At 34.9% G+C, this 16,485-nt stretch overlaps 1 protein-coding gene across 5 annotated transcripts in view; it reads right to left on the reverse strand.

Moving 5' to 3' along the window:
• Positions 1-4,522: 4,522 nt before the first annotated feature.
• Positions 4,523-16,485, reverse strand: part of LOC136026330 (AT-rich interactive domain-containing protein 5B-like) — a 106,633-nt gene continuing 94,670 nt past the window's right edge. For 2 of the 5 annotated variants that reach the window (XM_065702754.1, XM_065702755.1), the window contains exons 9-10: positions 14,142-14,528; positions 4,523-5,737 (exon numbers count right to left, since the gene is read on the reverse strand). In XM_065702754.1, the coding sequence (XP_065558826.1) occupies positions 4,754-5,737; positions 14,142-14,528 (1,371 nt within the window). In that variant the 3' untranslated portion in view covers positions 4,523-4,753. The remainder of the gene's footprint in view (positions 5,738-14,141; positions 14,529-16,485) is intronic. The other 3 variants (XM_065702757.1, XM_065702758.1, XM_065702756.1) reach the window with 2 other exon arrangements.

The following is a 16,485-nucleotide window of genomic DNA, read 5'->3' on the forward strand; positions in this document are numbered from 1 at the left end:
AGTGTTTACAGAAAGTAATGGTTATTGGGAAGTGTACAGACGTTTTCAGGTGGATTTTTTTTTGGTTGAGGGGGGAAAGGGGAGGGAGCTATGTGGAAGGATCTTTCCTTGGAGGAACTTGTCCTGGGGGAAGAGACATTCCATGAAGGGGGCGCAGGATTTTGTATCATTATTCAAAACAAAAAAAAACAATGGAAAAATAAATCTGAAAAAGCTTTTTTCCAACTGAAAGTAAGGATCAGCATTAAAACTTACAACGAACAGAAAATGTTAGATATATAAGGGGGTTCGTCTCTTCACAATACCTTGCTCTTTACGCTGAAGTATTTTTAGTAATTTCAACTATTTACTCTACGGCCTTTGTTATTCAGGGGTCATTCTTAAAGAACTAGGACAAAATTCAAGCTTTAGTGTAAAGAGCGAGGTATTGGCGAGGGGGCAAACCCCTTCATATACGTGATAAAAATATACAAATATAGAAGTTCGTTAGGTAGGATAATTCGTAAGTTTCGTGTATTTATAAAAACATTCGTAAACACAAGTTCTAGTTCCGTTTTTAAGCAGCCAAAAATTCGAGGGTAACTAAGGCTCCTCTCCCACCTCTTATTTTATCAAAATCGTCCGATCAAAACCATGAGAAAGTCGTTTAGCCAAAAAAATTAATTTGTAAATTTCGTTTTAATTATTCATGTAGTGAGCCAAAATCAAAACATACATTAATTCAAAAAAGTTCAGAAATTAAATATAAAAACAAGAGCTAAGAGCTCATATGGCACTTGTGACGAGGCCAGAAGAGCTAAGAGCCAAGAGCTCATATGGTATGAGCTCTAACAAAATTCTAAGAATCAATAGATTGATTTAAAAGGAAAATCAGAGGCTTAATGCCGGTCGGGATTGAAAATAAGAGCTCTGAGTCACGATGTCCTTCTAAATATCAAATTTCATTAAGATCCGATCACCCACTCGTAAGTTACAAATACCTAATTTTTTTAATTTTTCCTCTCCCTTTAGCCCCCCAGATGGTCGAATCTGGGAAAACGACTTTATCAAGTCAATTTGTACAGCTCCCTGACACGCCTACCAATGTTCATCGTCCTAACGCGTCCAGAAGCACCAAACTCATCAAAGCACTGAACCCCTCCCCCCAACTCCCCCAAAGAGACCGAATCCAGTACATTTGAGTCAATCACGTATCCGATTTTCCCCTCCAAATCCCCCCAATGTCAACAGATCTGGTCGAGATTTAAAATAAGAGCTCTGAGAAATGAATTTCTTCTAAATATCAAATTTCATTAAGATCCGATCACCCACTCGTAAGTTACAAATTCCTAATTTTTTCTAATTTTTCCTCTCCCTTTAGCCCCCCAGATGGTCGAATCTGGGAAAACGACTTTATCAAGTCAATTTGTACAGCTCCCTGACACGCCTACCAATGTTCATCGTCCTAACGCGTCCAGAAGCACCAAACTCATCAAAGCACTGAACCCCTCCCCCCAACTCCCCCAAAGAGAGCGAATCCAGTACATTTGAGTCAATCACGTATCCGATTTTCCCCTCCAAATCCCCCCAATGTCAACAGATCTGGTCGAGATTTAAAATAAGAGCTCTGAGAAATGAATTTCTTCTAAATATCAAATTTCATTAAGATCCGGTCACCTGTTCTTAAGTTAAAATACCTCAATTTTTCTAATTTTGGCAAATTAACACACACACCCCCCCCAGCTCCTCCAAAGAGAAAGGATCCGTTCCAATTATGTCAATCACGTATCTAGAACTTTTGCTTATTCTTCCCGTCAAGTTTCATCGCGATCTCTCCACTCTAAGCGTTTTCCAAGATTTCTGTTTCCCTCCTCCAACCCCCTGTGTCCCCGGATCCAATTCGAGTCGAAAATGGAGCATCTGAGACATAAGATCCTTCTACACATCAACTTTATCCAGTCCGGTTATGTCATTCACGTATCTTAAACCTGTTTTTATTCTTCCCGTCCAGTTTCATCCTGATCTCTCCGCTTAAAGTATTTTCTAAGATTTCCAGTCCCCCCCCCCAATGACGCTGGATCCGGTTAAGATTTAAAATAAGAGATCTGAGTTACGAGATCCTTCTATATATGAAGTTTCATGAAGATCCGATCACCCCTTCGGAAGTTAAAAATATGAAATTTTTTCTAATTTGCAGAGTTCCCCCCCCCCCAAATAGAGCGGATCTGTTCCAATTATGTCAATCACGTATCTATGACTTCTGTTTATTTTTCCCACCAAGTTGCATCCCGATCCCTCCACTCTAAGCGTTTTCCATCATTTTATGTTCCCCCCTCCAAACTCCCCCAATGTCGCCAGATGCGGTCGGGATTTTAAATAAGAGCTTTGAGACACGATATCCTTCTAAATATCAAATTTCATTGAGATCCTATCACCCGTTCGTAAGTTAAAAATACCTTATTTTTTCCAATTTTCAGAATCAACTCCCCCCCAACTACCCCAAAGAGAGCAGATCTGTTTCGTTTATGTCAGTAATGTATCTAGGACTTGTGCTTATTTTTCCCACCAAGTTTCATCCCGATCCCTCCCCTCTAAGTGTTTTCCAAGATTTTATGTTTCCCCCTCCCAACTTCCCCCCCCCCCAATGTCACCAGATCCAGACGGGATACGAAAAAAAGAGCTCGAAGACACGATATCCTTCCAAACATCAAATTTCATTAATATCTGATGAACCGTTCGTAAGTTAAAAATACTTCATTTTTTCTATTTTTCCAAATTAACCGCCCCCGCCCCCCTAGACGGTCAAATCGGGAAAACGACTATTTTTAATTTAATCTGGTTCAGTCCCTGATACGCCTGCCAAATTTCATCGTCCTAGCTTACCTGGAAGTGCCTCAAGTAGCAAAACCGGGACCGACAGACAGACCGACAGAATTTGCGATTGCTTTATGTCACAATACCAAGTGCTATAAAAAACAAGTTTTCTTTAACTGCAAGTAAGGAGCGACATTAAAACTTAAAATTAACAGAAATTATTCCGTAAATTAAATAAAAAACTATTTTTTTTATATAATTTCTATTTAGAATGAACCTGATCCAATTGGTTGGTTGAAAAATTATTTAGAACTTGGTGACAAAAAGTTTCTTGCACTTTTATAAAAAAAAAATTATCTAGATTCTTAAAAGAATTTGATATGCTCGCAGCTATATAAATTTAGGAAAAAATTCGTTGGTATTTGATGGCAAAATGTTGGTTTTACGCGGTTTAGTAAAAGTTTTTAGTTCAATAGAATATTTTCCTGATTATACTCATATCATGGTTGCGCCAGTAGCTGCACCTCAACAAAGGATGAACGACGGTCCATAGTAACCAAAAATTAAAAACGATTTTTAAAACAGTGACTGGTGAGGAAAATTTTCATTTGCTGCCACTTCAAAATTCAAAATATAGCCTTATATTCCTTAGAATAGCTTCGGATCGAAGCAACAAAAATATCATTGGAATTTTCACGACCAAAAACCTTAAACAAGAAACTTATGGCTTGAACACCAACGAAAATCACGTTTTTCCGTGGTAAAGTTAAGAGTCAATTAGGCACTTTTACATTTAACAGTTTCTGAAAATTGTGTCAGAAAGATACAGGTAGTAACAAAACTTTTAGTCCAAGTTGGACAAATGAAGCATAAACAAACCTAAAGATTCTACTTTTTGACCACCCTTTGGAGCCAAGCGAAAAGAAGGCCACCTCTGAATAAACTGAGAAGAGGTAACAAGAAAACATTATAAAAATTGCAATTTGAAAGGGCAGAGAGTGAGCTTTTGAATTAATTAGGGCAGGGAAAAATTGCAGGCATATGTGTTGGCCTCCGACGGCTTAGAGCCACAAATTATTAGGATCAGTAGCAGTAGTATTTATTGATATACGCTTTTTCACTGAAAACCACTCGGCAGATCAAGAAAAAACTTGTGAAGAAGATTTGAAGGTCTCAAGGTCGCAAATATAATCCCCAATTTTCGCCCTATGTTTGTTAGTTTATCGTAGAAAAAGTTCTTGCGGATGTATAAAGTTAACAGAAAAAGTGTGAAATTATGTAATGGTAAAATAAAGGTAAAAAAATAAAGTACCTTACCTACCCCGGATTTGTCCAGTACGGATTGAGAGCAGGGTTGATTCTAGCTAAGCTTACCGAAGTTACACCACAACTCTAATTCCAAACCAAATAATCGGCAACACTAGGACTCGAACCCATCTCCCAAAGGTTATAGCATAACAAATCTCGGACAGTAGCCACTCGGTTATAGCGGCAAGAACTTTGTTTTAAGCTTACTTAACTAAGAAGATATTCTCTTAACTATATCTAGTTAAGATACAAATTACTTATTTTTGATGACAAAAAGTTTGTATTAAATAAGTTTGTTAGTTTAAAATAATCTTCCTCGATTAAAAGTAGCCGTGTGCTATCATCACTGTAGATACCAAGAAGAAGATCTTAAACAAGATCTAAGTTTGATCATGAGAAAATTCTTGGTTTACCTAAAATCTTTGTTCAAATTTTACTTTGTCCTTTATTATAACGAAAATGCTTATTACAAGAATTCAGTTGGACTGACTGTTCAAAAAGATCTTACAATAATTTCAAGCAAAGGAAAAAGAAAACGTCAGAAAAAAGTATTTTGTCAAATAATTAACTTAAAACACCAAAATGACAACTCCACACATAATTGCACGGACTACAGAAAAGAATCTAGGCACTAATAGACGGCACTTGTCAACTACCTTTTTTGAAGGTTCTGTTGCATTGCAACAAACCGTTCATTAAATTGCATCCTCACTGCGTCGCTTTGAAACATATCTTTATACACTTGAACAATGGCTGGGTTGTGCACCACTGGTAAGCTCATACGCAACATTTGTAAATAATTTGGAGGAAGTCCGGGTCGAAGAATCAGTCCTGGAGCGAAAGGTACAACCGGGGTGCTTTGAGGTTGATAGGGCAGCCTATGATTTGGTATTTTACGCTCTTCAAATTTAGGCGGCTGCGCACTTTCAATTGGATGGATCGTTATTGCTTTCTTTTTAGTCAAATCCAGAACTTCTGGCATTTCTCCAGAATAATTTATTTCCCCTTTTGATCTATGAACACCATTTTTCTCGGGTATTTGGACTGGCTTAACCTCAACTTTAAGATCAGGACGGTTCAGTAGCATATTCACATTCGAGATCAATTCACTTGCCTCTTTTTGAGTTTTTTCAATACTAATCAGCGGTGGAACTGGCCTCTTCTCCGGTTTCTTAGTCACGACAGGTGTTATTGAGAATCCACTTCCTAAGTTCTTCAAATACGACATGGATACCTTGGAATTAACATCCCCCGCAGATAAAAGCCCTGTCCTTGAATCAAACACTGCTCCCGTTTTAGTTTCCACTTTAGCACGTTTGAGTGGTCTATCAATCTCAGTAGATACTCGTTGTGACGATTTTTGAATATCTACAGATATTTGTTTCACAGGTTTTTCAATTTCTAAAGTTTTCTTATTTAAATTCTCAAGGGCAGATCGGCCATCAATGCCAGTAGAGATCTTTGTTCCGTCAGCAGCCACTATGGAAATGTTTAGCTCAGACAGCGTCTTCAGAGCAGGCAGAATGTCAGCTGGTAAATTCTGATGAACACCCGGACGAGGTACGTGCACATGACTAGTTGCTTTTACAGCTATTGGCTTGACACTTGTAGAACTTGGACCCGCCAACTGCACAACCTGTAAAATAAAGCGGTCCATTATATCTAACGGTCCAATATTCATTCATTATATCTACTGCTTCTAACTCACAGTTAGAGTTTGATTGTAAATGCTCTTGAGATACAAGTTCATAGGTCTTACATTTGCATATTATCGTAGACACAGACAAGTATGATCCTAAGCAGGGGGAGGGATAAGTGGTAATGGGGTCAAAAGTACAAAAATAGTTTAGCCGATGTTTTTTGAGTCCTAAAGAGACCTTCATCTTCACTTAAGTAAGCTATGATAATCATGTCCAGTTAGATTTTTCGAATAGGACAAAAAAAAATAAAATAAAACTTACAGGTCTTAAGAATCTTTTTTAGGAATGGTTTATGTTTTCTTTTCATTGGCAAGTGTGTAATTTACTTTCGATGATGCTTTTAATGCTTTAAAGGAGACGACTGGGGGGTCGGAACTCCCCGTCCCCCTATCCCAAGCTATGCCACTACAAATTCTAAATGAACTGATAATATTTCTGGGATCAACCAATCGATGGAAAACAACCTTAGACCATAGAGTGGATGATATTCTTGAATAGCTTCCTTCCAAAGTGGAAAAGAGGTCTGGACACGCTTAGGCACAACTTGACAGATTTCAAATACCAATCGTCCCTTTCAGGCAGAATTAATGGCAATAAGTTAGAAACAACAGTTAATAGCAAAATCAGGGGTAACGTTACAAAAATTACGCGCGAACCCACATTAAATTTTTCCCATAGAGCGGCGCAATTCTGCATAGTTTTATAAGGCGAGAGAGGGGACAAAGTTTCCAAAAAAGGGGGGTTTACCAGAAAGGCATCATGTTTTTTTTAACTTTAAAATATTTATCACTCTTTCAATATTTTCGTTTTTTTAGGAATATAATGATGTGCCCTTTCAGGCAAAGAGGTCATCAGCACTTAAAACAGCAGTTGATAGCAATATCAGTTGTTTGCGTTTAAGAATACACAAACATACGCGTATTAAATTTCCCAGAGAGTGGTGCTTTCCTGCATAATTTTCTGCAGTGAGAGAGGGGATGACATTTCCAGAAAAGTGGGTTTCACCAGAAAAACATCATGTTTTTCTTACATAATATTCTAAACTTTTAGTATTTTAAGTTAAACTAAAAAATTAATTTTATTTTTAAATATATATTACTCTCTATTACTTATCAGTAACATATTTATAACTTATCAGCATTTAAAAACAACAGTTAATAGCAATATCAGGGTTTCGCGTTGAAAATACACAAGCATACCAGCATTAAATTTCCCAGTGACGCAACCCTGCATAATTTTATGCGGTGGGAGAGGGGGTAATATTTCCAAAAAAGGGGCTTTACCAGAAAAGTATTATGTTTTTTTTAACATTGAAATATTTCACACTCTTTCTGTATTTTCAGTTTTTCATAAATATACAAATATGCCTTTTCGGGTACAGAGGTCATCAGCACTTAAAAACAACAGTTAACAGAAATATCAGGGGTTCGCGTTGAAAAACAAACAAGCATACCAGCAATATATTTCCCAGAGAGTGGCGCAATCCTGCATAATTTTCTAAGGTTGGAGAGGGGGTGAAGTTTTCCAAAAAGGGATTTTAAAAGAAAAGCATCACGCGTTTCTGTGAAAATACATTAAATATGAAAAAATTAATTAAACTAATTTTTTAGTTAAATTAAAAATTAATTATTTTTTTAATATTTATTACTCTCCATATTTTCGGCTTTTCAGAAACAAACAAGCTAAAAAAAATATATATATTTGTCACCATCGCCCATAACAGGTAGCCTACAAATTTACGGTGGCCGGCGTTTACCCCCCCCCCCCCCGAGGAAAATGCCCCCCAGGAAAGTACCCACCATGGAAAATACATCCCCACCCAAGCCCGCAGAAAATACTCCCGGTAAATACCCACCCCCCTGGAAAATAAAGCTTTCCAAATTTGAGATTTTTGTTTGATTTTTTTTTCCATAGGGGGAAAGAATTTAGGTACTTGTGTATCCTACGCCCCTAACTCAAGCTTACATTGTGTAAAACTCGAGAAGAAACCGGTTTCTTCGTTAGTTTCTTTTAGCTTAGCGTGAGACAATACAAAGACAAGTAACAGAATAGATTGGAAACATATAATTTGGGATATATATTTGCAAATGCGGGGAGGGGGGTAAAGTATTCGGACAGTTTGAAGTCAGAAAACAATTTTTACTTCATAATATGCAGAATAATTGAACCTAACGTATTTTAATGCAGACCCGCTATACTTTAACCCCCCCCCCTAATATGTGAATATATAGCCCTAATTTGTTTCTAAGTAACAAGAAACTAACAAGAAACCGGTTTGTTTTCGAATTTTACGCATCGTAAACTTGACTGAGCGGCGTATAATATACAAGTACTGGATTTTTTTGTGAGAGAGCCAGATTCCCCGGTATTTTTTTTAAAAAACAATCAGAAATTAAATTTAAAAAAAAACAAGTTTGTTCAACTGAAAGTGAGGAGCAACATCAAAACTTAAAACCAACAGAAATTATTAGGTATATAAAAGGAGTTGTCCCTTCCACAAGACCTTGCTCTTTTAGCTAATTTTTTAACTCTTTGTCCTTAATTCTTTAAGGATGATTCCCGAAACACACTGGCCGTTTAATAATAATAAGCTTTGTTTTAAAATTAAAAAAAAAAAATCTTTAGCGTAAGTTTCGTTATCTTCGTTAGTTTCTTTGTTATTTTTGAAACCAATTTGTCTTATATATTTGCAAATTAGGGGGGGGGGGGTAACGTATAGCGGTTCTGCATGCAAAATGTGTTGGGTACAATTATTCTGCCTATTGTGAACTAAGAATTGTTTTTTGACTTTAAACTGCCCAAATATTTTACCCCCCCCCCCTTTATGTGCAAATATTTAGTTCAAGCTATATATATTTCCCATCTGTTCTGTCACTTGTCTTTGTCTTGTCTCACGCTAAGCTGAAAGAAACAAACGAAGAAACCGGTTTGTTCTCAAGTTTTCAACAGCGTAAACCTGAGTGAGTGGCGTATAATATACAAGTACCAAAACTCCTTCCTCCCACGGAAAATAAAAAACAAAGCTCAAATAAAATTTTCAAATTTGGAAAGCCTTATTTTCCACGGGAGGGGGGTATTTTCCAAGGGAGGGGGAAATTTTCCATGGGAGGGTATTTTACAGGGGGTAAACGCCTAAAACCAAATTTACAAAGTCATATTTTAATAGAGATAAATATTTGAATCCTTGCAATCAGCAATTGACTAGAGACAGGCATATCAAATAAAATTATTTGATTTTCACCTAAAATGTAGGAGATTTGTAGACAATGTAGACATTGCGGCGTATAATGTAATAGAAGTAACCTTTTGGTAATAAAGAAGCTGGGAAGGTTGGTTGGTGTGGATGTTTCATAGATCAACCATTTTGTTAATTGGTTTATTTAGATGAGAATCAAGATTTTTTTTTTTTTAAACTTATAAGGAAATGAATTACTACATTACTCATGGCCTATAAAGGCTTTTAGTGTTAATAAACGTTATTCATATCACGAGATATATTTCCTCCATGTTGGCATAGTTGTCGTTTTATGTGACTTAAGGATGTATTGATACGTTTTTTTCTGGTTTGGAAAAAAAATAACGTAAGTAACTACAAGTTCAAATTTGTTATCCAAAAAGTACTAATTGGGTTTTCAATGCAATAAATTTCTCTTTTTTTTTATTCCAAAAAGATGCAAATGCATCCACGAGATGAAGCCACTGGGAATAAAATCTTCTACCTCTTTTCTCTCCCCCTCTTTTTCCTCAGACAAGAAAGGACATTAAAATTAGCAAAATTTTACGTTTTTCTAATTTATTACGGACCATTTATTATAACGTAGAGCATTGTGAGTGGAAGTTTTTTCTTTACTTTATTTTTTTCTTTTTTGCAGAAAAGTAATGCCGAAGCAAACTTTTGGTTTAAGTCTATTCCCACTTTCTCTTCCTCTCTTTTTTTTCTTTTTCTTTAGTGGTTGCAGATGACAAAAGAGAGGCGGGATGCACTTTCAAGAGAAATATTGAAAAAAGTCCTCGTTTTCTGATGTTCTTCTTCTTATTATAGCAGGACCAGCGCTTTCAAACCTCAACTGAGATTCAGAAGTTACTTGGGAATTTGCTTAACCATAAGCTTGCGAGATTCAAGGTGATCTACTTATGAAAAACAGATAATCTAGACTTATATATGCTTACCAATTGCTTACCAAAAGCAATCGCGAGCATGCTGCATACTTCTGAACTAAAGCAAAGTAAAAAGCAGGCAAAGCCTAACCAACAAAGAAGCATATGAATTTAAGCATAAGCCCTAAGTTCCTCTACTGTACAAATTCTTAGTTAACCCACTATGACCAGAAATATAACACACACAACTGTGAATCCACTATCACGATGGCAAGTTCCAGTTTGGCTAAAGTTTGAATATTTTGTCTAATGCTTGTTATTATCTGAGGATTTTTGTTAATGTTGTCTGAAGATTTTGGTTATAAATAATGTTTGAAAATTTTGGCTAATATTTTTAGTATTCGAAGATTTTGAATAAGAGTAATATTGAGTCAAAGACAAAATAATGGCTTCGCCAAAAGGACACAATAAATATGTATTCTTTTTTTTTCAACTGTGCAAGCTTCTGCACAAAAGCTCAGCCTTATACTTTCGTCCCGGTCTGTAATTTATCTTTGAGTGTCCCGGTCGTCATTTATATCTCCCGGTCGTTATTTGTGTCCCAGTGTCCCAGTCTGTAATTTCTCTTTGAGTGTCCCGGTTGTCATTTATATTCCCTGTGTCCCGATTTTTAGTTTTCTTTTTCTCCTTTATTTTTCAGTTTTTTTCCTTTTTTTATTTTTTTTTCTTTTTCAGTTTTTAGTTTTTTTAGTTTTTTTATTAGTTTTTAGTTTTTTTTCTTTTTAGTTTTTACCTTTTTTTTAGTTTTATTTTCTTTTTTAGTTTTTAGTTTTTTACCTATTTTTGTTTTTTAGCTTTTTTAGTTTTTTTTAGTATTTTCTTTTTAGTTTTTTTTGTAGTTTTTACCTTTTTTAGTTTTTTTTCATCTTTTGTATTAATGCTAAAGCCAAGGTTCGAACCTGGAACCTCTCGGACCTGGAACCTGGAACATAACGCTTTACCAACTCAGCTACTTCGGCTTGAATACATTCGTTTTTGAATTGGTATATGATGAAAAAATTCAGACGTCATATAATGACGTCACTCGACAGACAGACAGACAGACAACTTATCTATATATATAAAAATAAGTTGTCTGTGGATGGATGGATGGATGTGTCAGGTGACGTCACCTGAAAAAACTGGATCAGGTGACGTCAAAACTGAAAAAACTAAAAAAAGGCAAAAACTACAAAAAAACTAAAAACTAATAAAAAAAATAAAAAAGCTAAAAAACTAAAAAAACTATAAAGGTAAAAACCAATAAAAAACTAAAAAAAAAACTGAAAAAACTAAAAAAAGGCAAAAACTACAAAAAAAACTAAAAACTAATAAAAAAAGTAAAAAAGCTAAAAAACTAAAAAAACTAAAAAAAAGGTAAAAAACTAAAAAAAATAAAAAATAAAAAAAACTAAAAAAAAGGAAAAAACTGAAAAATAAGCTAAAATAAAGGTAAAAACCAATAAAAAACTAAAAAAAAAAAGGAAAAAACTAATAAATGACGACACTCAAAGAGAAAAAAAAGGCAAAAACTACAAAAAAAACTAAAAACTAATAAAAAAAATAAAAAAGCTAAAAAACTAAAAAAACTAAAAAAAGGCAAAAACTACAAAAAAAACTAAAAACTAATAAAAAAGCTAAAAAACTAAAAAAACTAAAAAAAAGGCAAAAACTACAAAAAAACTAAAAACTAATAAAAAAAATAAAAAAGCTAAAAAACTAAAAAAAACTAAAAAAACTAAAAAAAGGTAAAAAACTAAAAAAACTAAAAACTAAAAAAAACTAAAAAAGGTAAAAACTAAAAGAACTAAAAAAGAAAAAAATAAATGACGACACTCAAAGAGAAAGCGACCAGGACAAAAGGAATGTTCGATTAGCAATCAACAAAGCACCGGGACACAGGGAGTATAAATGACGACCCGGGGGAAACAGGGGGATATAAATGACGACCGGGACAAAAAAACTAAAAAGAAAAAAAAACTAAAAACTAATAAAAAAACTAAAAAATCTAAAAATCTAAATAAGCTAAAAAAGAAAAAAAAAGGAAAAAAATAAAGGAGAAAAACAAAACTAAAAAACGAATGTATATACAGACCGGGACACCGGGATACAAATGACGACCGGGACCCGGGACACAGGGAATATAAATGACGACCGGGACACAGGGACACAACTCCGGTACACCGGGATACAAATGACGACCGGGACACAGGGAATATAAATGACGACCGGGACACAGGGACACAACTACAACGGGGACACCGGGGGAAACAGGGGGATATAAATGACGACCGGGACAAAAAAACTAAAAAGAAAAAAAAACTAAAAACTAATAAAAAAACTAAAAAATCTAAAAATCTAAATAAGCTAAAAAAGAAAAAAAAAAGGAAAAAAATAAAGGAGAAAAACAAAACTAAAAAACGAATGTATATACAGACCGGGACACCGGGATACAAATGACGACCGGGACCCGGGACACAGGGAATATAAATGACGACCGGGACACAGGGACACAACTACAACGGGGACACCGGGGGAAACAGGGGGATGTAAATGACGACCGGGACACCGGGACAGGGAATGGTCGATTAGCAATCACCATCAACAAAGCTCAAGGGCAATCATTAGAATCATGAGGTATAGATCTGAATACAGATTGTTTTCCCATGGACCATTATATGTTGCATGTTCAAGAGTCGGTAAACCTGACAATCTATTTATATGCAAAGACAATGGGACAGCAAAGAATGTTGTATATTCGCAAGTTTTACGTAGTTAAAACCATATATATATATCTATCTATATTCACAGGTGGGACACAGGGACACAACTACAATGGCGCGTAACTATTATGGCGCGTAACGACTTACGCGCGCGGGGGGGCTTGGGGGGGGGCGCGAAGCACCCCCACCAACTAGGTGTTGGGGTGGCGCGAAGCGCCACCCCAACAGCTAGTTTTTATATAAATAGATATTTTATATATATAGATTAGCATATTTCAAACAATTTCATGACTTTATATTTTGGAAGTTTTTGGGTTTCATGACGCTAAAAAAAAAAACAACTAATTTTCGTGTCACAACATGGTAATTTCTTGGTACTACTGCAGGGTTTCGGCTCCTCTGAAGAAAACACTATAAAAAAGAATAGTACGATTGGATATTTTATTGAAGCATTTATTAAATATCATATTCGCTTTTCTACCAGCCCCCCTTGCCCCTAATAGTCCCAAGTATGGCCTTTATCCCCCCCCCCTAAAAAATATAGTCCCATGAACAAAAATCATGGATATGTCCGTACCTGGCTTTGAATATTTTTTCTTAGTCCTATGGATCAAATTTCAGTGCAAAAAAAAAAAAAAAAAAAAAAAAAAATCAAAATGTTAGCAAACAAATACAGAGAAGCAAGCAAAGACTCGATTTAAGATATTGACAATTAAACTGACGATGCCAAGATCTCCTTAGCAATTAAACCAAGCAAATTTTATAATTTATTCCAAGAAGACGAAAGCAAATCAGCTTTAGTAGCTTAAAAGGCTGTAAGTTACAACCAAGGCCGTATCCAGAATTTTCGTTGGGAGGGGGGGGGGGCACAAAAAGGAACTTTACAAAACGAATCAAAATTTGTTTATATACATTTTTCTTATTTTATACGAGTCGGACAAGCATTCCGGGGAAGGGGAAAATCGGGAAGCCCCCCCCTCTAGATACAGCTAGGGCTATATTGCCCAACCCAGGACATAAATCCAATTTATTGGAAAGTGACAACACAAAAAAATACCTGTTGTTTTTTATCGTTATTAACAAATGAAAGATCTCTTTTCCATCTTTAAGACAAGACAAAACAATTCCAAAATTTCAACTATTTTTGCATTTGAGAAAAACAGATATAACGCATTTAAAAGAAAAAGAAATTCCAATAAATCTTATAATTAAAATTAAAAAAAATATTTCAAAAACAGGTAGAACTTTAAAACTAAAAAACTAATCACTGTTCACTTTGTACATTTAAGCTGTTTAAGAAAGTTTGCGTAGTCTGAAAAATTGTTTATTAATAATTACTGAGACCCAGCGAAGCTATAGGAAATTTGATTAAATCAATTGATCGAGGATGTAAAATTAACAATATCACTCTAACAAAAAGCGTCACATAACACCTTTGGAATTACTGCACCCAAAATCCCGGACACACCCAATGAGTTACCTGTTCCTTTGGTACGGTTATAGCCATATTAAAGCTCCCATTAGCTGTTTTAAGAGATGCTTCTACAGAACCTCTGTTAACAGCTTTAGGTGATGTTTCTACTGGGGTTCCATCGATTGGTTTAGGAATTTCTTTCACAGCCTTTTCTCCCAATTGAGTGCTTTGCTTAATCTGAGGTGTAATGGGGTGTATCTGGGGTGTACTATCAATTTCATCAATATTTACTTTAGCAACTGAGCAACTCGTTTCTGTCTCTTGCTCCAGGTTTTCTTTCTCCAATTTAGTTGGATTTTTATTTTTCCTTCTTCGTTTTCGGCCGAGATATGGACTGCTATTGCGTGTTGATCGGGTTGATAGTTGTGGACCATTTGAAGTCAGGCTTCCGTTCTATAGAAAACGGCTTTCAAACTAAAGAGCATTCGACTACGAAGCACAAATAAAGGCAATGCACATTCAAAAATAGTAATGCAAGCAACGACTAAATAAAAATAATACATAAACTATATAATATAAATAAAATGTAAAATAAATATAGTAAATAATACATTGAACAATAAAATAAATAAAACAATAATAATAAATAATAAACTATTAACCAAAAAGAATAGGACAATTTATAAGATTTGGACCTTCAGCGAAATGTATAGGGAAAATAGGGGTTAAGAAAAGACTAGAGCCAATCACAGTGTATGCGTCTGGCGAATTTACTAGATGCGTAGAAATTTGAAAGAAAATTATATATTTGACATGGTTATTATACAATAGAACATAATTAAAATGGAATTTTCTCGTTCAATAATAATTATTGAGCCTTTTTCACTTTCAAGAATTAATTAGTTTCATTTCAGCTCATATTTGATTTCTAAAAATTTTCTTAACTTTCAATGTAAATTTATGTTATCATTCAGAATCAAGTTCTGAATCAGTCCCAGAAATGAACATGATTACCACTTTTTAGACAAGGCTAGAACAAAGGTGTCCATTTAGTTTTTGCTCTTCAAAAAACCTTAGGTTTCTCCATAATTTGATTACTTTTTCTTTTCTTTTATTACTTTTGACTACTTGTCCTATTCTTCTTAAAAATGTGTGGAAACTATCAAGGCTTTCAGAAGTCTGTTAAAATTTTGTAGACAAGTGTAAAATATCAAGGCTCTGGAAAGACTACTAAAATTTCAAAGACGCGTGTTAATTGAAAATTTGAAGGCATTCGAGAATTTGTGGTTGATTTATGACATCTACTTTGAAGTAATTAAAAAATAGATGGCATTATTGTATATTATAGAAAAAGATTAAAAAACTTCAGAGTGTGCACTTCAAAATGGTGAAGCTCCAACCAGTATATCTTAACGATTCGAAAGGAGCATTTACGTACTCAAGAGGTGACTGGTAATAGGGAGAAATCATTTGACTAAAGACTTAGCCCCTTTATTTATGAGATGCCAAAATTTACAATATATATAAATGACAAACGTCATGTACTCAAAGGCTCACTGAAGGTATTTCAGATCTTTGTATAGCAGGAAATTATAAGAAATGAAGTTGAGACTTTAGCCAACATCTCTTCCTCCCTCCTATATTTCGAAGAGCTACTCTTTTCGCATTGCATCGAAAAAACTCTTTTTATTGTTTTTTCATTGAAAAAAAAAATTCCCCCAGATTTAAAAAAAATTATTTTGAACCCCCTCCCCCACCCAAAAAAAAATATCGTGAGTTGATCTCAATTCATATTTTTAGCCATATAGCACATAGTTGAAGTTTTTTACTCGATAATTCCGAATTTCCGCTAGAACCTTTTCAGGTCACTGTCGACTTATCAATATGAACTATGCATTATATTTAAACATTTACGCGAACTGGAATTATCAGAGCTGACTGTTGGGAGTAAAATCATATTCATAAATTGAAACCATATTCTAAAGTTCGTTTATCGAATTATTCACATTAACTTTCATTAGAATAAATTATTTTTGGTTCAAAATAATATGCATTTTCACTTCTTTCACACTATCGCACATTAGATTAATTAAAGTTGTCACTCTTAATCTGCCGATGAAGAGGAAACTCATCAAGAAGCTTAAAAATTTTGCTTTGCTGAATACATTCAGTGGCATCAATTTACGAAAAAGTTGGGTTGGGGGCAAAATACGTTTCTCAAAATATGGAGTGAGGATTTGTTTTTTTCCGTGTGAAAATAAAAAAGGGCGCTTTTCAGTGGAAATATCAGATAAATATTTGTTTTTCTATAAATCGAAGGGGGCGGGCAAGAAATCTTGGCGTGGGGGACTAACACCCCCTCGCTCAATTACCAACACTAAACACATCCAGCTCATTAAAGCTTAAAAAT

This window comes from Artemia franciscana, chromosome 4 (assembly GCF_032884065.1).
Source record: "Artemia franciscana chromosome 4, ASM3288406v1, whole genome shotgun sequence".
NCBI lineage: Eukaryota > Metazoa > Arthropoda > Branchiopoda > Anostraca > Artemiidae > Artemia > Artemia franciscana.